Source organism: Gavialis gangeticus, unplaced genomic scaffold (assembly GCF_001723915.1).
Source record: "Gavialis gangeticus isolate Ggan-Ray unplaced genomic scaffold, GavGan_comp1, whole genome shotgun sequence".
Classification (NCBI taxonomy): domain Eukaryota; kingdom Metazoa; phylum Chordata; order Crocodylia; family Gavialidae; genus Gavialis; species Gavialis gangeticus.
This window is the reverse complement of record NW_017729031.1, coordinates 39745070-39767270: the sequence shown is the minus strand read 5'-3', so window position 1 is coordinate 39767270 and position 22201 is coordinate 39745070. Positions and strand designations below refer to the sequence as shown.

The window sequence follows — 22201 nt, the reverse complement described above, 5'->3', positions numbered from 1 at the left end:
TTGGGGGGGGGGGCTTCTTGTGGTGGATGGGAAGGGAAGTGGCTGCCAAATTTTCGGCAGACAGGGTTCTTGAGGTAAAATCCGATTTTTTTTTTTTTATTACACCAGCTAAATCATTGGGGAAATTGCTCTTTTGGGCACAAATGCTCTTTTATGGGTACAGGGAGAGCCTGATGGTGCGGGTCTGAGGAAGGGTGTTTGTGCCCGAAAGCTTGCAAAGAGCAATTTTTCCAACTATAATAAAATGGACCCAAAGAACCTCGTCTGCCTGTGTTCTTAGACCAACACGGCTACAACCAGTGCTGCCAAGTCCACTTATTGGAATTGGGCTTTTTTTAAACTCCTCCCCACCAAAGCGTTGCTTTGTTTGAGAGTCACAGGTTGATAAGCACTCCCACTTCTCTGTCTGTGAAATGGGTTGGGCTTGTTTTTAAAGGGGGTGCTGCTTGTGAGACTTGGCAACACTGGCAACCACCCTGCAAAATTTTAGGCATCCCCCCAGCCTTTTGCATGTGCAGCTGGTAGCCCATTTATTAACTGCCTGTAAACCCCCGCAGCCAGAGGCCATGGGAGTCACCTCTCAGGAGTCAACAGGAGCAATGACAGGTTTTAGGAAGAGGCACCGCATCCCACATTACTTGATTCCTTAATTTGGGCGGGTGTGCGGGTGGCAGGGGATGGTTGGTGAGGCATGGCGAAGAGCAAGGCTCCAGGGTAACTGCACTCAGGGCTCTGGCAGGCCTTTGCAGTGGGACACAGGGTGGAGATGTCAGGTTGCAGCCTTTAATCGGGTACTGGTGTCAGAGCACAGAGGAAACCCGTCCTGCCTTGGGATCTAGCACCTCTGGGTTCCCGTCCTCCTTAGGAATCAGTAGACGCCAACACTGTCAACTGTATGCACTCCTGAGAGCTGGCCAGGTGTGAGACCCCCATTTTTCAGGGGTGTTGGCTGTAGCCGTGTTGGTTTAAGGACGTGGGCACACAAGGTCCTTTGGGTAGATGTGCTCACTTTTATTTGACCAACTAAATAGTTGGGAAAAATTTGTTCTTTGTAAGCTTTCGGGCACAAACACCCTTCTTCAGGCACAGACCATCAGACTCTCCCTATACCTGTAGAAGTTGGTTTTAAACTTTGGATGGACCAGGAATCAAAGCGGGTGCAATTGTATCAGTTCCCCCCCCCCTCCAATTTTCCCCTGGCTGTTTTATAAGAAATTATCTTCCATGGACAATTTTATAAAGGGCCCTGTGCCAGCACAGGTGGATTTAGGGTGAGTGCTTATGTTTGATGGAAATAAGGAATTATAAGATAAATGCACAGTAATGCTTTTTTTTTTCCTTCTTCCTTCAAGGATGGCCCCTCCCAGTGATTTTTCCTTTGTGGTACAAAATCTTGGTTGTGTTATGGCCTTGGCATAATTATTGCTTGAAGAAATTGTCTCTCCATTAAATATTGGCTAGAGACCATTTCACTTTAGGCACAAAGTAAAGATTCGATACAGTTTGCGTGTTTCCTGTAGTTGGGTTTGAGCCTCCCAGCTGTCATTACACCCTGAGAATCCTACCGTGCAAAACATCTTTACCTCAGGCATTTTACCAGAGACTACGAGCTCCCTAGCAGTGTCTTCAGCTTTGCTTGGTTAGTGTCTGGAATGCATTTAATCTCTAGGTAAGAAACCAACAATTGAGGGGTTTTTGCTTCCTGTTTCCTTGTCACATACTATTTCTATCAGCTCATGATTTTGCTCCAGGAGGAATGAGGTGTTACTTGTGGAGCAGACTGTGCACTACAGGGAGAGATGAAATATCCAAAATCATGTGCCATCAAGCAACAGAAAAAGGAGCTAGAAGGCAGGGTGGATATAGATATATCTCTATATATAGATATATATGCACCTTGATAGACTGTCAGTGAATAAGGGAAGAGCCATATTAGTCTGAAGTCAGCTAGAAGGTAGGGTAGAGGCCTTCTGCCTCCCATCAACCAGCTGCAACAACAACTATATTCCTAAATCCCTTCCTTTGTGGAGTCATGACCCTGAGGTGAGGGAGATCTGAATAGGGCAACATCTAGTGCGTGGTAATACCAAGATCAGAGAAAAGTTGTGAGGCTTTCAGACACTGAAGAAAGTGGAGCAGACAGGCATGGGGCAGAAAAATACTCAGTGGAAACTTTCAAAAGGATGCTCATGAAGCCCTTTCACTAAAATAAAGATGATGCCTCCCTCTTGATTTTCTAACACTGCAAGTATGTGCTGTTAAGCAAATATACAAATTTGGTTTACAATTTACAGTAAGTCAGGATTAGGAAGGCCTGTTTCCCTTCCTCCCCACCAAAATATATAGATTACAGTTGTGGGTGCTTCTTGTACTGAGAAGTTAAAGGTGGGAAGGCTCTGTAGTCAAACTCCTTGTGTATGGGTCAGGGTGTGAAATTAAGCTCACGCCTGTGCTTTAAAATGTTGTTGCCTTAATTGTGTTGGCATAGTTAAAGCAGTAAAATAACCACTGTGTAGAAAGCAGTTCAACCAGTGTGAAAATGCTTATAGCAATATAGTTATTCTAGTCTGATGAAGTGAAATAATCCATCTACTGGTATAAAGCTTCTTACCCTAGCATGGCTTCATTTACAATGGAACATTTACCAGCATAATTATGTTGATAAAAAGCCAGAATCCCTTATCATGAGTTAGGCCAGTAATGCTTTTTAAGCATAACCCTGATAAGGAGAGGAGAAGAGAGGGAAACCTCTAGAAAACTTACTGTACCAGGATAGAAACAAAGAATGTTAGGATCAACAAACAAAAATCAGGACAAATGAGAGGACTAACCATAGCCGGAAGAGGCAGAAAATGGGAAAAAACCCTACTAAGCAAGTGGCTTAATTTGAGGGAACAGATGTTTATTTCTTCCAATTAATGTTTAAAAATATAGGAGCTTGGAGTTAGGTTCCCAAATCCAAACTGAGGCCAGTGGCAGCCAGACTTTAGGCTTCTAATTTTGAATTTCTTGGCCTAATTGGATTGGTAACCAAGAAAGTGATTAGTGGTCTTTGCCTTTAAAACAGCTAGACTCCCCCAGAAAAGAAAGACAAATGATCTGTTTATGTGTCAGCTAAACATCACATGTTGCCTTAACAACTGACGTATTTGTCAAGGTTATGACAATTATTTAAATTATAATACAAATTTAAGAAATGAGAGCTGTAACAGTCCTAAGTAATATATATCAATTTGCAACTACTATAAGATTTAGGATTTTTCCCTCACTCAAATGTAGTTTTGGGAAGGAAAAATAATAATAATTTAAAAAAAAAAGGTGTGAGGATTTTAGTACATTATAAGGCTTTCATTTTGTTAAGATTCTCACAAATTTTAACTTTACAAATCATGATGGCTTGTTTGCATACACTCTCTAACTGGATTAATAACTCTCTGTCAAATTTAACAACACAGTGAACATCAGGAATGAATTAATCTGAAACCCCTTGGTAACCACCATAGCTACTTAAATGATGTCCTTTGACACACAGAAATGTTCATGCACCATATGCAGAAAGGATGGGGCAAGTTAAGCATTTTTACAAAGAAGGGTCTGTTCTCTGTAACATGATTCCAGCATTTAGTTAGTTCAGGCAACAGCAGCGGTGCCTGCAGAAACTCTGGATGGAAGAGAAGGATTTTGAATTCAGTAGAGTTGGAGCTGCTGTGTCCCATCTGGAGGGTGGGAAAATGAAGGTGAAGAGGAAAGAGTTTGGACTCAATTTAGAAGTTGAATATACAGAAGGGAAAGAGAGAGAGGACTGATGCATAAGAACACAATTCTGTTTGTTGTTATTGCTTGTTACAGAGACTATCCTGGTGTGCTATGGCAGATCAAAGAAGCCAAGATCATTACCCTAAAGAATTAATTTCTTAACTATTTCCATTTTGATGGAAAGAACATAAAAATAATTTGATTGCACTCATGCACATTTGATTTCAGTCCATATTTGTTGTAACTGAATTCTATCCTTCCTAGGATATCTTATGATAACTTAAAATAGCGTAATTGAAAGTATGTATGAATTAAGCATGTAATATTATATGATAAAGTATGATGCATTCAGCCCAAGGTTTTCTGAGGTTATTAAACATTTAATCTATGAAAATGTGGATGACTAAGGCATAGTTTTCAAATTTAGTCCAGATCTACACTGCAGGCATTTACTGGAAAAGCTGTTTTGGTTAGCGGTTTGATGTATGAATGACTTCAAGATTCCAGTAAAAGTTTCCTAAGGCAAGGCTGCCTAACTTTGGTATGGCTGGGGGCTGCATGCAACACTTGTGTACGGCTCCAGGCAGCACACTACAGGGGCCACATGCTGTAGGGGTGCCTCCTGGTCAGTGCCAGTGGCGTGCAGCCTTTGGCTCCTGAACGAACCCTCCTGTGCCATGCAGAAGCGGAAGAGGCAGCTCCAGGGTTTTGTTGGCTGCATATTAACCACTTGCATGGGCTGCCAGTTTGCAGTCCTGCTCTAAGGCAGGGGTGGCTAACCTGTGGCATGCACACCACAAGTGGCATGGGCATGTGGCAGATTGAGGAAAGGACACGCATCACAGCAGCATATACTGCAGGAAGCAGAAAGCAAAGCAACAGATTGGGCAAGGGAAGGTGATTGGAGTGGCACTCAGAAGGGTGCAGGGCTAATTTGTGGCACCTGCCTAAGAGTTTGGCCCCCTCATTGCTCTATGTTATACTGACAAAACCGTGCTTCTGCATGAATCATATCTTTTGCTTGGGTGACAGCAAGCTATACTATAAAAGTCTGCTCTAGGAGTGCTTTGCCAGTACAGTATACTGGTTTAATATATCTAGAAAAGTAAAGCTTTCCAAGGGTAGAACTAACCTGTATTTGGACTCCTAATGGTGGGCTTTTTTGTCCGCATCTCTGATTCCATAAATGTAGATTTTCCTTTGCGTCACCTCCACTGTTAACTGATTTTTATAAGCTGAAGCTGCTACCTACTAAAAGTGGTTTTGTGATCCATACATATTTTTAAATTAATCTGGACTATATTTAAACTTAATCCATTCCCAGAAATATTCCAAATGAATTCTTGAGAAATGGATGTTTCATTTCTAGACCAACTCAGAGTGGAAAAAATTATCTGTTTATATTTGTTGAATTAAGACCTTGTTACACATTAGTTTTAGGTAGCTCCTGGAGCTTTTAACCCCTGGATTGTCCTCACATTAACACCTGAAATTAGTGCACTTTAGGTGGCTTAAAGTTATGCCACTCCAGGGCAAGTTTATCTCTGATCTGTGTTTCCCAGTTTATGGTTCATTAATATGTGGGCACTCCCACACTAACCAAGCAAAGGTGAAGACAAAGCAAAGCTGCCCAAGTTGCAGTCCTCTGGCATCCTAGGATGCAGTGTCCGCACCCTGACCCTCCTGTTCTGTGTGGACAAACTTTCCACCTCAACAGCTCTGTAGTGTCTAGTCACAGTTGTGTAGGTTTTTATCCTTAACGTGTGACTGCTCCAAACTTGAGCTATCACTAACATGGATCAGCATTGGAGTAGGTCAAAGTGCAGTGTGTAACCAGACCCTAAGAATAGATTGTCACTTTGTAAAATAATCTAAGAAAATGTTTTTTTGTTCACTTTTTATTGCTGACTGTTTTCTACTTTCTCTTTCATAATTACCTGTGTCTTGCCTCTAGCTGGTGGTCATAAAACTTACAGATCAGTTAACAGAGATACCGTGCTCTAAGAACAAGATCCTCCTCCACCTCTCCTTTTTCTCTGCACCACAATATATACTTTTATGAGATGTATTTGGCAAAATAGATCTACTCTAAAATTTAGAAATTTCAGTGCACTGCTCTTTGGATAACAGCTTTAAGAGTGAGACAACAAGTAGACTGCAAAGAATAAACTGAAAAACTGATTTTCATTATGTAGGAGTGTACATTTATCTCTTTGTACCTCTGTACTTGATTATGATATTGTTTCTAATGCAAAACACTTGCTTTTTCAAATCTGTATGAGGTCAAATATTTTTATAATGGAGAACTACACAATAGGTATTTTGGGGAATTCTCTAAATTTGTAGCTATCTAGTTGTACAGTTTCCCCCCTTTACGAGTCTTTTCACCTCTTCATTACTCAGTTTACCTAACCCCTTGTGTCTAGAGTTCTGGGCTTTAATTTCAAAGGTCCTAGAAGTGATCTCCTCTTTTAGTCCTCATGAGTGTTTCAAGACTGTTGTTAAGGTGTTTTCTAGTGGTGTTTCAAGCTGTTTCTGGACTTGAAGTTTTGCAACTGAGCTCTAGTTTCAACACATGCCTGTTCACGATTCTTGCACTTGGCTGGTGGTTCTCTACCTTTTTAGACCCAAGGCACACCTCAGTAGATGCCAGCTTTTAGCTGTCACTCATATTTGACTACAAAAAAATATTAGAGCAATTCTTCTGCTGCAAAGAACTTGGAAAGACCACAACATGTCAGAATGTTTTCAGTGCTATGGATTCATACATGACATCTCTGTTTTTGCTATGAATCATGTGTCGGTGTTTCCACTCCTAACAATGTTACTATGTACACATAGTTCCACACCGCCCTTAAAAGAATCTAGAGCAGCATTTCCCAACCTTGGAGTTGCGAGCCCATTTAGGGTCACAGTGATAAAAAATGGGATCTCAAAGATGCTTGACAGTGTCAGCTGACTATGCATTTAATAGGTTTTTTAGACTTTGTATTCAATGTTGTTTTTTAAATCTAAAAAGAAGTTACAATGATTTAAAATGTTTTAAATGAAAAAATATCAAGACCATAAACATTATAATGCCATGTTTATGACTTGTTGATCTTGTCTGCATCATTGTGGGGTCGCAAAAAATTTCAGATGTTTAAATGGGGTCATGCTGAGGAAAAGGTTGGGAAGCCTTGATGTAGAGTCACTGCACTAGAACAACTTCAGCTCCTGTTTTTCAAGTAATGAATCTTTGAAGGTTGTTAATATTTAGCAGTATGATTTCCTCCAGAATAACTTGCTTTCTTTTTAAAGTGATATCACTGTGCACTTTCTGTGTAGGAGTTGGCATCTTATGCTATGTTAGTGCAGATCAACATGCTGTGACACAACTGTATAACTTTCCTTTGTCTTTTTTTTAATTTACTCATGTTTTTCTTTTGCTTTGATTTGTTGCTGACATTGCAGCAAAAGCATACTCAGGAATATGGAAAGATCTTCAAGTCTCGCTTTGGTTTCCAGTTTGTAGTATCCATTGCAGACAGAGACATGATTGCTCAGGTTCTCCGGGCAGAAGGTGGAGCTCCACAAAGAGCTAATATGGAATCCTGGCAGGAGTACAGAGACTTACGCGGAAGAGCCACTGGACTCATTTCTGCGTAAGTATAGTCACTTCTTCCTTTTCCATGTTTTCATCATCAAAGCATATTTAATCTTCTGGAACACCAGATAAATCAGACTGGAGGACCTTCTGCTTAGGGCTTATCTGCACAAGAAACTTAGAGTGCAATAAACTAAGGTGTGAATTTGTAGTGAGCTCGGCATTTTGCTCTAACTCCTCAAAGTTCAGGCACACTAAGGGTGAGACAGTGTTCTCCACTTTGAGAGTGGAGTTATCTGCTACACAAAAAGGCAGCCCTGTTGAGGACTACGATTGTCTATTGTGGGTGCTTCTACATGAACCGTTTACTGCAGAGCTGACTAATTAGCTCTGCAGTAAAGCCTCTGTGTGTACATGTGTGGCTCTATTAAGCTGCAGGAAACTAATGAACTCCACCATACGTTAGTACTTGTAAACACAAGTGCTGTCTTATGGTGGCATTCTTCAGTGCACAGCAACACGTGTTTAGACGCTGATGAGGCTGGTGGGGAATTAAGGTTGCTTCAGTGTGGAGGCTGCCTGCCAGCTAGTCCTGCACTGAAGTACCCCCATGCTCCAGCCAGCCCCTCCACAGCATGTTGAGCCAGGTTGGAGCAGCCCTGGCAGGCTGACCCCCTCAGGCCCCCAGCCAGCCGGGAATGCTCTGACCTGGCTCAGTGAGCTGCAGTCCCAGGCATATGTGTAAATGCAGGAGCAATAAACTCCAGTGCGGGAACAATAAACTCCAGTGCGATATGTGCCGGAGTTTATAGCTTCATATTAATTGCACGTGTAGATGTCCCCACAGGGAATTAATAATGGGGAGTAGCTAGTGCATCCTAGTTTACTGTGCTCCAATTTCCTTGTGTGGACAAGCCCTTTATTTGTAGCTGATTCACAAAGAATTATCTGCCTCTCAAAGCTTGTCTATAACATGATTGCACATGCTTGCGTGGGTGTGATCAACTGTCCCATGGTGTTTTTACAGTCTTCAATGATGTAAGGTATTTATTCAAAGGGAAACTAATTATTTTGAGTCATGACTATTCTCTTGCTTTTGCTACTGCACTTTTATCCTGTCAAAAGGCTCTTTGTAGTGTAAACCTGAGAATGAGATTAGTATTAAATTCAGTCTTAAAATAATAATACAACAAAGGCCAGAATTACAATAATGGCACCCAACCATCAAATTATATTTGGAAGGTGCTAGTTAAAGGAATGAAACTTCTTTGTGGGCCAGTAACAATTTAAAACATGCAGCAGCATCATTCCAACTGGAATGGTTTCAGGAGGAATACTTTTGCAAATAGAGATTTAAAAGTAATCTTTAGAAGACTTCTGCTTTGTCTGCTTGAGAAACTGTAGCATATTTCCACGTGATATAGATACATAAACTCTTATCCCCGGCTGTATTTCATCCATGAGGCATGATAAATAAAATTCAAGACCTTAAGCTTTAAACACACAGGCCTCTGCAAAAGACAAATCTCTTTTGCTTGTTTGTAGTTTGTTCTGTCCTATTTGAATTCTTCCCCCAAACTGAAAATAAACATTTCAGCACATCTGATTCACTCCAGCTAGAGACAGTAGTGTGCATAAACACATAGTAATAAATGAATTAGCGTGAGCCTTTTCAGTTGACACCTCCAAAGCTGTTTAGGTAATTTTTAGTCTAGGAATGATCTGTTTTAAACTCCTGTAGACTCAGGAGTTGAACGGATTGCAATTTATTACAGATTTCAGATAAGCATAACTAGGCCTGATATATGAGTAAATAATATTGTTATGTTAAATCAAATTATTGGTCTATCATATCTGGTTATGTTGCTTTTGTATAAAAGAAATTACACACACACATATACTGTTTAGTTAAAAGAAAAATTAAGGAAGTTTAAATGCAATGTGTGTGTATATTAATTTATTGCATTTTATCTTTGTTCATTTGTTTTATTTTATATTAAACAATGATGTTTGAGAAACTAACTGCCAAATGGCTTCCCACACTGATTGTCTATGATCGAGTGGGAAACTACACAGTAGCAGGGAACACTGATGGCAGCACTGTCAAATGCACCCATTGTTTATGACTCCGTAGCGATGAGGTGTGATCCAGTAAATGATCGGTGCACACAAAATGTTTTTTTTCAAAATTGCCATTAGTTTTTTAAATATCTTTGTATGCACCACTCCAGTATCTATCTGAATCCAAGATTCCATCAAATTTAACACAATCGCCCCATAATGAGATTGTATACATGGAAAATTTAAAATTTGCTATAATTTCCCACATATAAAATTAAATTATTGGGGGGGGGTCATCTCTAAATTCATTCCCTCACTGCTGGGGTGGGGAAAGAAATGGTAGGGGTGAAGGACCAGGTGCCTGCCCCCTGCCATGTATCCCTCCTTCCGCATGCTCCCTGCCTCACACTGCATGGACCTCTCACTCTCTGCCCACCCTGCCATTACTTTCTGCAGCAGCTCTGCTTCTCTGGGGCAATCAGCAGCAGTGTAGCCCTGGCCTGGCCTCAGCGCAGCCTAGTCAGGAAGAAGAGCCTGGCAATCTTGGCTGAGCTGGGTTGGGGCTGGAGGGACAGGAGCTGGAGCAGAAGGTAAGGTGAAGGAGAGAAACAGGGGGAAGGGAGGCAGGAACAAACAAGGGGGAGGGGAGAAGGGGCAGGCTGCAGGTTTTCTACCCACATATGGCCCATGGTCTCCTCAGGTTCCTCCCAGCCATGTGTTCCCTGCCCTATGAGATTAGCCGTTCTGGCTCAGGACAGTGGGTGGCTCAGAATCATAGAAAGTGAGGGTTGAAGGGACCAAAGGAGGTCACATCTAGTCCAAGCCCCTGCTCAAAGCAGGACCAGCCCCAACTACATCATCCCAGCCAGGGCTTTGTCTACCTGGGTCTTAAATACCTTCAAGGGTGGAGAGTCCACCACCTCTCTGGGTAACCTGTTCCAGTGCTTCACCGTCCTCCTGGTGAGAGAGTTTTTCCTAATATCCAACCTTAACTTCCCTTGCTGCAACTTGAGAACATTGCTCCTTGTTCTGTCATCTGCTGCCATTGAGAGCAGTTTTGGGGCTGGGGCCAAAGCCAGAGCTGAGTCACCACTTGCCTTGGGCTGGTACTCAGGTCCAAGATGAGACTTATTTTCCATTCTTGCTGATGGAGGGGAGAAAACCTTGTCTTGGATTTGAGTAAAAACGATGTTATGTATAACTGTATCTATATATCTTATCTATATACATATCTGTATATCTATATAGATAAGATAGATCTAGATAGATATAAATCTATATCTATATATATGTGTGTATATGTATATATGCATATATATATATACACATACACGTGTGGTGTGTGCGCGTGTAATACGTGTGTATATACACATTACATTTTATCTTTTTAAATGTTTTCTACACACACACATATACATACGTATAAATGTATATACACACAGAAACACATACATATATATATGAAAATGTGATAACAAGCAAAACCAAATCTATGGCATGCTATTTTGGTCTGTTACTTTAGGTACTTAGCACAGATGTGACTAAAACAGGCATCTGAAGGCACACATATTTCAGACGGAAAAATTATACAGTTCTAACCCTCTAACGAGAATATGTTAATTAAACTTACAAACTTGGTTGTGTATTGTAACAACAACATCAGCCCAATTTATACAGTGACTTGTTATTTGCATTAAAATTTGGAGTGAAACCATAAGAATGTAGAACTTGACACACTGAAACCACTACTTGAGGGGGAATACTGAATTTGTTTGTCAGCATCTAATGAAAGGTTCTCATTTAACCTATAGTTTCTGCTGATTTAGCAGTTGTCAGGAAGAATTGCATGCATGCATTTTTAATTACTTCTTCTAGGGAGGGGGATCAGTGGCTAAAAATGAGGAAGGTACTAAGACAGAAAATCCTGAAACCCGAAGATGTATCTGTTTTCTCTGGACCAGTCAATGAAGTTATTACTGATTTAATTAAGAGAATCCACACACTCAGGAGACAAGAGGAAGATGGGGAAACTGTGACCGATGTAAACAACCTCTTCTTCAAGTATTCTATGGAAGGTGAGACATACACTGGATAGTACCTTGAAAGAAAAGCGCTAACCATGCAATTATAATTATGTGTTTCTGGCATAAAAATCTACTGCTATGCTTGAGCTAAACAATAAAGAAACAGAGGCCTTGATTCCATAAATGCTGCAGTCAGGCAGCTCTTTCTGCCAGTGAATTTTGGTAGCATTCTTTCATCAGTCAAAACCCATGCAATAACACTTTGATGCTAAATGGCACTTGCTGTTGAAGTCGTATCCGTAGACACAGTGTAAAAACAACACCCTATGCAAAATGCTGTGGAATTGTTCACAAGAGTAGGGTAGGTAAGCTTCATTAGGATGGCCAAATTCCAGATGAGTTTGTTGCATTTGGCTTGATTAAATTCTGCCACAGTCTCAGGTATAAAGAAGTACTACGCTTTGTTGTCTAAATCTACTTGATTTTGGATTCTAACATTTTCTCCTGAAGCATCTGTCACTTGTTATTGTTGGAAAGAGAATACTACAGTAGATGGATCTCCGTTCTGAACCAGGATGGTGATTATTATGTTCATATGTAACATTTTTTTTTTTTGGTCTTGATTTTCATAGAAACATGGGGCTGGAAGGGATCTCAGGAGCTCATCCAGTCCAACTCCCTGTTCAGAGCAGGATCATTCCAGTCCAAGCTATCCTGTAGAAGTGTGTCTAATCTATTCTTAAAAACTGTGAGCACCCCTCATCCCTGACATGCAGAACTTTTATCCACAACATCAAGAGCACCCTAACTTGCCATAGTTAAAGCAGGGGAATGAGATCACTAAGTGTCTTCCCACTGCAAGCCGTATTCTGCGACTGCTTTTAAGTATGTTTCATTCACTTATCAAAGCATTTGATTTTCAGTAATTGAATTATATAAATCATTAGACTTTTGTGATATTTACCAGTGTTTGCTTTAAAATGTCATATGGTCTTTTAACTCACGCAGCATAATGTTTTCTTATAATTATGCTAAGAGAAGTTCTGTTACATAATATCCATCAGAAAGAACCTCATTTAAATGTAGTCTCTCTCACTGTACAATAAAATATTGTATATCTGCCTGATGCTTAAAATTTTGGCACTCTTTGGTGAGGACTAGTGACTCATTGAGATTTGTAACCACTTCCAGCATTGCTGACCTATGAAGCTGCTGTCTCAAATGGCTGACTACTTGGTAAGCTAACCTGGGTCTATTCTAAGTAGATAATGTCCAAAAAACTAGTGTAAGCTAAGTACCAGTGGTCTTAAGGCACTTTAACCCTTTGAGCTACATGTTGCCTTTGATTGGTATTGAAATTATTTACGTTCCTTTTGAATTTTTATTTTTAACCTGCTCCTGTCATTACATATAAAATCATCTTATGCTATTTGATTATTATTAATCTAAATTATGCCCAAAGACTTTTGAGAATTATCTGGAGAAGATTCATAGATTGTTAGGGGCTGGTGCAAGATCATTGGTCCAGCTCCCTGGCATTAGGCAGAAAAGACAAGTGGGGTCAGGTGACCCCAGCAAGGTGACCGTCCAGTCTCCTCTTGAAGATTTCCAGGAGAAGATAATCTAATGGATAATGGCAATGAGAATTGGAAGTATAAAAAATAAACCTGTTATATGCATAAGAGTAAACTGCCCTAATGCAGAACAAAGTTAAGGAGCTTAGAGACCATTATGGCTGCATAGGGAGCTCTTGAAAAGGGAGCCTGTAGTGACTGGCTCCTCCAGGGCACCTGCGAACACAAAGCACATGCACTGGTTTAATTTGCTCTGGTATTATTTTACCTCTGATTTTTTCTGGGCTAATTCTACATCAGATTCAAGTGAGGATAAAGTTACATGTAGACCATACTTAGGGCACTTAAAACATGAGCTTTAAAGCTCGTCAGTTTATGCTAAGTGCCAAGTGAGTGCCTCAAAGTTATGTCATTTCAGACAAGAATTAACTCTGGGTTGGAGAGGAATTTATTGGAGGAATGGTGTATCAGGAGCTAGTGAGCATGGGAGTTAAGGGTACAGGCTCTGAATCAGAACTTCCTAGACCTGAAATCCTGGAGGCTCAAGTGGGAGAGGAGCAATGGAAACAACCCAGGTCATACCCTCTTTGCTCTCCCTTTCAGCATCTATTTTCTGCCTCCATGTGAGATACTGGGCAAGATGGACCTATGGTCTCACCCAGTAAATAGCTGTTCTTATGGTCTAAGTCCATCACCTTATGGGGAAAAAAAACAAGGAAGGCTGAAGTGTTCTGTGCCCCTTTGCCCCCCTCAATTATTTTTTTTTGCTTCAGTCTTCATGAAAATGTTTATTGGGACCAGGTACTTAAAAAGAAGATTTATAGCCATGAGAGAAGTGAGCTTGTGAAGTTGTAGTACAGGCAATATATTTACTTTTCAGGCAAAGTTGGATAACTTTATCTGAGGAATTATACAATGTGTGGGCTGAGATAGTTGGGAACTGCACTGGATGGCTCAGGAGGCCCCTTCCAGTCCTAGATACTGTAAAAAGGGAAATCAACAGGTGTGATATTACTTGGACTTTAGCTTTCTTGCAAGAAAACTAGCAAATTACAGTCCAGGTAAAATTATTGTAAGATGGATTCACACCTGGTTTAAAACTACTCCCAAATGAGGAATTATCAGTGGCTTGCTGTCAAACTGGGAGGGTATTTAATTAGGGTACTACAAAGCACTCTGTCCCAGTCCTGGTTTTATTCAATATTTCCTTTAACGATTTGAATGACAGACTAGAAAATACACCTATAAAACCAAACTGGGAAGGGTTGCAAGTTCTGTGCAGCACAGACTCTTATCTTTCAGACCTAAGTTGGCTTACTGTACATAAAAACACAGCGGTTGGTGGTAGATCTAATACTTCTGACATTAGGAAAATTCTTTGTTTTTGATAATACCCACAGTTATGTTCAGTGGGTACAAACAGAAATCATGGTCCCTACCCCAAATTGCTTACAAACCAAAATCCTCAGGCTAACTAAAAAGAAGAGAAACAAGTTTTATCTTCATGCTTCCATCTGGAGGTAATAAATAAAAACATAAAAGTGCCAGCCTGAAGGCATATTGACAGTGCAGTCTGTCACCACGCAATGGACCCAGGTTCAGTTACTGACTTTAGTCCTCTCTCTCTTTCTCTGTCTCTGTAATCTTGACTGTTTACTTACGTTAAGTGTATCCACTCTGCTTACTTTGAATTAGTGTAAACTTTGCCTCACATCTCTAATAGGGATACTGTACATCTATTTTGTTATGGTTGTCAGACAGATTGTTACATATGCTATTGTTCTTGAACTGTCAAAAAGAATGATAATAGTAATTGGCAAACTGTATCTAGATGTTTCTGCTAAAAATGATCAGCAGTAAAACAACTTTGACAGTTATATTGCTCCTTAGCTTTCAGCTTCATCAACTCCATTGAAAAAAACCATACCCCTCACCTGTTGTTTCACTCTGCCTTCAGCTTCAGTAAAAAAATGTGCATTGACTGTTTTTGGTTGGCATCTTTCAAATTTTCTTCACAACTATAAGTACCAGAAACTTGTTTTTAATGAAAGTTTAGGTTCTGGACTGACCTATTCAAAAACAAGTAGAAATTTGGTGATATTAACTGATTATGTTGTTTCTTTACAGCTTTAGTTTAATGAATCTACAGAAAAGCTTTGTGTATGTGTGATTTTTTTGTTTAAAGGAGTGAGAAGTGAGGAAAATGTAAGTGTAATGAATCAAATAAGGATCCAGGTATTAGCAAGCAAAAAAAAGGGGGATATTAAATTTTAATGCCTTTATCATTGATAGGACAAGGAAGATCATTAAGTATGCTCTCTGATTTATAAGGGACTGTATTATTCCTAGACCATATGCAGTATGTGCTTGTCAGAATGATTAACCAGAGGCTCAGGCACACCAAAGCCAACAAAATTCATATGGTTACTAATTCTAGCCCATATCCCTCTGCTTAACATCTGCTGAATGCAACCAACAGACAGATCAACAAGATGCAACCAAAGCTATACTTGTCACTGTTCAAGGACATCTTGTTACTGGCTGACTGCATAATAGAAGTCTTATTTGGACAGTGCTGCCATGCTCTCCATCCAGCTAAGACTATCACCAGCTTACTGTGACAGAGAGAATGGGAGAAAGGGCCTCTGCCAGGACAAGGTACTCTCATATCATTAGCAGATTGCATGAAAAGCTGTCTGGCTTTGGGTTCCCTCACTTCTTCTGGAGATGCGCTCAAATGCAATGTGATGCCCTGTGTTAAGATTTACCAGGTCTTTGGCATCTAGGGGTATCCACCTGGCACTGTCATGCTATGGAGGATGCCATGCAGTTGCTGGACAGTTGCTCTTTAGATTTTGGGCTGCCTAGAGGTCTTCCCAAGTCAAACACTACTGATGTAGAGGCTGCTGACTGCCTCAAGACTTATTTTTCTGCTTTGTATGTGTGCTTTTTTTAAACCCTGTCTTGCTTGTTTTGCTATTTTGCAACAATGGCAGCAACAGCAACTACAGTACTTGTTGTAATTGGTCACTTTTTTGGAAGTAGGTTCTTTTCCTTTAGCTTTTAATTATTTACCATAAATAATTTAAAAATGAATGAGGACGCTATAAATTCTGTGCCCTTTCTCTTTTGCAGGTGTGGCAGCTATTCTGTATGAATGCCGATTAGGGTGCTTGGAAAACAGTGTCCCAGAGAAGACTGTAGAATACATTGAGGCTTTGGCGTTGATGTTTAGCGTGTTTAAGACCGCTATGTATTCAGGGATTATTCCCAAATGGCTTCGTCCACTTATTCCAAAACCCTGGAATGTTTTCTGCAGATCCTGGGATGGACTCTTCAAATTCAGTAAGATTTAAACAGAAAAGTTCAGCTTTGTCTCTCTCTAGCAGCTGGCACTGTCTTGAATAGAACTTATTGCATTTGTAGTATTATATTAAGAATGTGGAAAAGAAGGAGAAAAAGGAGAATAAAATAGGTAAAATATTAAGGGATTATTTATCATGGTACAATAGGAGAAATAGATGAACTTTCACATTGCATTCCAGGAAAAACTGCTTGACAAAGAGATGTCAGTCTGTAGCGGGGTGATATTTTTAGAGGAGGTGTGAAAGTTTCATCCTGAAAGTAGCCTGAATGAAACACTAAAATAAGTATTCTAGGAAACAGTCCTTTGCAAGGTGATGAGTTCTGCATGCAAATAAAAACAGTCAAGACTCGTAGTAGAGGTAATATCTTTTATTAGACCAAGTAGATTTTTGCAAAAAAAGAGTCTTTAATTGCAAAAATCTAGTTGGTCTAATAAAAAGATATCGCCTCTACCACAAGTCCTGATTGCTTTTGCCTCTAGATCAGTACGGCTACAAGCTAGTGGATACCCTGTGCAAATAACTTCTTTTAATTTATGTATTTCATAATTCTATAAACCATGTTAATTATTTGAAAGATAATGATGCTCAGACTTCCTCCTTTTTTGCACAGCTGTGCTCCCCATTATGCCGCCCATCCTGTTTGCCTGTCTTGTTCACCTGTTGCATTATGAACTCTCTGGCAATGGAGTTGCTTACTTTTTCTTTATATTATACCGAGCACAATGGGGCCCTAATACTTGATTGAGGTACCTACATGCTTCTGTAATACATTATTAATAAAACAACACCTTCAGTAAAACTTTGAGAAACAGTCCATGTATTAACAATTTCCTCAGTATCGTCTGTGTATTCTCTTACTTTTATATTATTATTTCATTATTTTCATCTCCTTCTCTTACTTATTCCTTACTTGAAATCAGACTTATTTGGCAGCATCTTAAATTGAATTTACTGAATTTGACAAGGATTTATTATATTGGTTTAAATAAGCTTTGGATCAGGTATTTTGTGACAAAACAATAATCTGTGCAACTGATTGAGAAGTTACCACTGAGGAAGTAGTTGATCAGTTCTAAAGAAATGTCAAGTTTGTTTTCAAGTAAGGACACTGACTAATTAAAATGAGGGAAAGTAAGCGAGGAAAATATGGCGCACAGACTTACTTGTGAATAGAACTTTTCAAAATATTGGCCTAGTTTGAAATGCAGCTATAGAACTATTTGAAGAAATAATAATTTGTTTTAATAATTTAAGTTAAAAGCTGGGGGTGTTAGGAAACCACTTGATTTTTTGTATTTATTTTATTAATAATACAGGAAAATCTTTTATTCCTGTGCCCCAAAATTTATATACTCTCTAAGAGGTGTTTTGAGATTCTTTCAGATTGTTAATTTAAAATCTAACTTAATGTCTGGATCTGAATTAGAAAAACACAAGACTTATTAAGACATCTACATTCAGATTCTATTCCAGCTATTAGGTACATAAGTAGACTAAGGTGCCTGTGCCAGTGGTCCTCAAAATACAGTCCATGGGTTAGATCCACCTTGTGGAATCAAGTCATCTGGCCCATGGAGCTTCCCATGCATTTGGAAATTTAGCAGTGGCAGTGTTAATTGATGGAACTCATGGAGCCCTAAGGCAATTAATGCTGCCACTACTCTCTCACCATTACATTTTTGGACTTGTGAAGAGTCCCATGGCCTGAATGAGCTGGGACCACATGCTGGATTGAGCTGCCACATGGGCCCTGTCCATGGCTAGGCCTGGTGCACAGGGTTGGACTTGGCACGTGACCCTGGACCCAGCATATGGGGTCAGTTTGCAGCCCTGGACCTAGCACATAGGGCTGGTCCGTGGCCAGACCCATGGTACGGAGTCAGTTTGTAGACTGGATTTGGCCTGCAGACCTGGGCCTGTGTGCCAGATCCAGCCCACAGACTGGCTGTGCCCCACTCATCTAATCCACATGCTGGAAAGGTTGAGCACCACTAGCCTATTCTATTCCACCTTGCTCACATTCAGTCTTAAGGGGAAGATGGCTGTCTGTGCAAAAGTAGATGGACGAATTAATCGTCAAGACTTGAACAGGGAATAGGATAGAATTTTACTTAAGGCTTAAGTCACCTTAGAATTAAATGACTAAGAGGTGGAATAGAATCTGGCCCTTAGTCTATACTCCTGCCAGCACAGTATTTTTTCCTACAATATATTTTCTATAGCTTTGCTTGATGCCTTATATAAAGGAGGATTCTTGTGACAGGGCTTCCACAGTACAGTATCCCTTTGCTGAGGAAGAAGGAGAAATAATATGAAGAGCAACTGAACAATAATTGCTGAAAAATGCTATCTCTGTTTTGAGTTTTCTTTGTTACCTTGCCCTTTTCTAGTATGGTTAATAGAATTAAAATACAGGTGAAAGTTCACCAGGATAAACATGTCTTGTTTGGGAAGGGGTATTGGTGTAGGCCTCATGCAGGAATATGCTGATTATGTTGTCTCTTTCTCCCACCATGAGTTCACCATCTGACCAAGTTTTGAGGTGACATAGTTCTTGAACTCCTTTTTTTACAATCCAGATGCTATGCATGTAATCATCAAAGTATAGCTGGGATTAATTGAGGGGAAAAAGAGGACTGAAAAATGAGATTGGGGAAAAATAAAAATCCTTTTTTTTTTTAAATTCAAAAGGTCAAATCCATGTTGATAACAAGTTAAAGGATATTCAATCCCGGCTAGAGCGAGGAGAAGAAGTAAAAGGTGGGCTGCTCACATATCTCCTATTAAATAAAGAGCTTAACTTGGAAGAAATCTATGCCAATATGACCGAAATGCTTCTGGCAGGAGTGGACACAGTAAGAGACTTACTATTATCATTGTTGTTGTTTGTTATTTTCCTTTGGGACAGTTTGATTGCTCGACAATTAAGCTAGCTTTACATTTTAAGTATTTTTTTGTTCATCATAGAAATGATGGAAAATTCTTATCAAATAATTTAGTTTGTCCACTGAGCCAGTACAGGATTGCTCTTCTTAAACGAGCAGTTTTACTCTGAACTGCCAAAGCAGTAAGGTCGTACCATTTTCTTTGGAGACTACTTCATGTTTTAATAAACAGAGGCAATTGCTAGAAAGTTTTTCTTTATGTTCATCTTGGGTTTGTTTTAAAATTTGGATGTGATCAATATTTATTGTCATTTAAGGAGGACTGCAATAGGCACATGATTGAGGTTCCTATAAAAAAAAAAAAACCCGATCAGAAGCTAGCATATAGAAGTTGCTAATGGATTTTGCTGTTTACAGTTAATCAACAGAGAAGCATTGTGGATAAGAAGCTTGACCTTCACTGGGGTCCCTTTGCATTACTGGGATGATGCAAGTGTATTTTAGACCAACACTTAAGGGGAGGGTGATATGGATTCCATCATCAAGGAAAAAGACTAAGCTTAGCCAGCTTTCAGCCATCCCCTCCTATTTTTGGAGGCATTCTTAGGCAGGGAGATGGTTTACTGGAGCCCAGAGGCAGTGAAGTTCAAGTGTGATCCATGTGTTTGATGTGTCATTTTAGACAGGCCAACGTAGACTAGCCATTGAATTAGTTGTTTTTAATATTGAGGTGCACAGAAATTGTTTATAGTCACATTTTCCTCCCCATAGCTTCATAGCATCAGTCTGGCATACATAATAATTTCACTCGATGGCTGGCATCATCAGCAGAGAAATAAATTAGGTGTATCTTAGAGTCTGTAGTTAAACAAGATGTTTTGCATTGAGCCTGGATAGGTTTGATAAAGGGGAACAGCACCATGTTGGACTTCTTGTCAGTAGCCTTGAAATAAAAAATACAGCTCATTTGCTGACAATTAGATTCAGCTTGATCTGGGTCTGAAAGAAGTCTGGACATTGTGGGTGTTGTGAAGAAAAGAAACTTTGTGGGTCCCAGAATAAAGAAGACACACAGGGACTTATAAATTGAGAAGTACTCCATTGAATAAGCTTTCCAGAAGCTTATGAGTTTGAAGAGCTTTTAGGGCTTGTTTTGTTTTATTGTTATTCAAGTTCATTAAGTCATCCCATTAGTTTTCCAGACTTTAAAAGTATGAATTTTAACTCTTTTATAAAAAAGTGAATTTCCATTAAACTGAAAGGGCAGGGTACAAGTTCATGCCAGTGGAGTCTCTTTACATTTGACTCAACCTTCGTTGATTGGCAACAATTACTTTTTTGTGAGAAACCTGTACTTTTGGCTTCCTCATTTTTAGTACATTTTTAGAAACTGAGAGACTCCTGTTTCCCCACTGCTGTCATTTCAGGTCTTGTTTTATCATAGAAACTGAAGGAACTCAAGGATTATGGAAGGCTTTGAACAAAATTGTAAGGCTGTGTTTGGCTACAAAGCATTTTGGCTGTTCTAGCATAGTGCCAGTTTTGAAGAGGATGTGAAGGAGCTGGGAACCTGAAAGGGAACACTGTTTATGTCACAGTAACTTCTGTATGTAGTTTGGCATTATTGCCATCTTTTGCAAGGAGGAGCAGTGCAGAGTTGAGCTCGAGTGAAGGGCAGTTTCTCTGAATGTCATGAGAACAGGAGGTTGGGACTGAAAGGAGATCTCCTGGGGACAGGACTACCAGCGTTATGTCCCAGTCTGTGAATAATAAATGGCTTAAAAGGTCACTTGCTTTCTAATTTAGGCTTTCTAAAAGTAAGACCAAAATAAATGTTTCCACGAGTTGTTCCTTTTTCCACACATTGTTTCCAACCCCAACACTGCAACATTGTGCTAGGATGCAAGAACCTGAAAGTAAAGCAAATTCGTAATAGTGAAATTATCCATGTGTTTTCCTTCTGCCGCATAAGAGACATGAATATACAAATGACATGAATAGTGAAAAATAAATTGGATTGACATTTCATAGTTTCATAGTTAGTAGGGTCAGAAGGGACCTGAGCAGATCATCAAGTCCGACCCCCTGCCATGGCAGGAAAGAGTACTAGGGTCAAACGACCCCAGCAAGGTGATTGTCTAGCCTTATTTTAAAGAGCCCCAGGGTAGGAGCCAGCACCACTTCGCTTGGAAGTTGGTTCCAGATTCTAGTTGCCCTGACAGTGAAGTAGCACCTCCTGATGTCTAGCCAGAATCTACCCTCTGTCATCTTGTGACCGTTATTTCTGGTCACTTCTGGTAATGCTCGGGGGAACAGGGATTCCCCCAATGCCAGCTGGTCCCCTCTGACTAATTTGTAACAGGCCACTAGATTCCCCCCTCAGCCTCGTCTTGTGGAGGCTGAACAGGTTCAGGTCCCGTAGCCTGTCCTCGTAGGTCCTGCCCTGCTGCCCCCTGACCATGCGAGTGGCCTCCTCTGGACCCTCTTCATGTTGTCCACATCCCTCTTGAAGTGTGGCACCCAGAACTGGACGCAGTACTCCAGGTACGGCCTGACCAGTGCCGCATAGAGGGGGAGGATCACCTCCTTGGACCTGCTTGAGATGCATCTGTGGATGCATGTCAAGGTGCGGTTGGCCTTCCTGACTGCATCCCCACACTGCCGGCCCATGTTCATCTTGGCATCAATGATGACTCCAAGATCCTTTTCTGCCTCTGCCCTGACGAGAAGGGAGTTCCCCAGTCTGTAGGTATGGTGCTGGTTCTTCCTCCCCAGGTGCATCACCTTGCACTTGTCAGTATTGAATCCCATCCTATTCTCGTCCACCTACCCCTGTAACTTGTCTAGGTCCAATTGCAGCCTATTCCTTCCTTTTAGCATGCCCACATCCCCCCACATCTTAGAGTCATCAGCAAATTTGAACAGGGTGCTTTTTACCCCCTTGTCC

General features: G+C 40.3%; 1 protein-coding gene across 1 annotated transcript in view; it reads left to right on the top strand.

Annotated features, from left to right (window-relative positions):
* Window positions 1–22201, top strand: part of LOC109301453 (cytochrome P450 27C1) — a 62623-nt gene that overhangs the window by 7005 nt on the left and 33417 nt on the right. The window contains exons 2-5 of the mRNA XM_019522637.1: window positions 7210–7400; window positions 11279–11478; window positions 16137–16346; window positions 19061–19224. Of these exons, the coding sequence (XP_019378182.1) occupies window positions 7210–7400; window positions 11279–11478; window positions 16137–16346; window positions 19061–19224 (765 nt within the window). The remainder of the gene's footprint in view (window positions 1–7209; window positions 7401–11278; window positions 11479–16136; window positions 16347–19060; window positions 19225–22201) is intronic.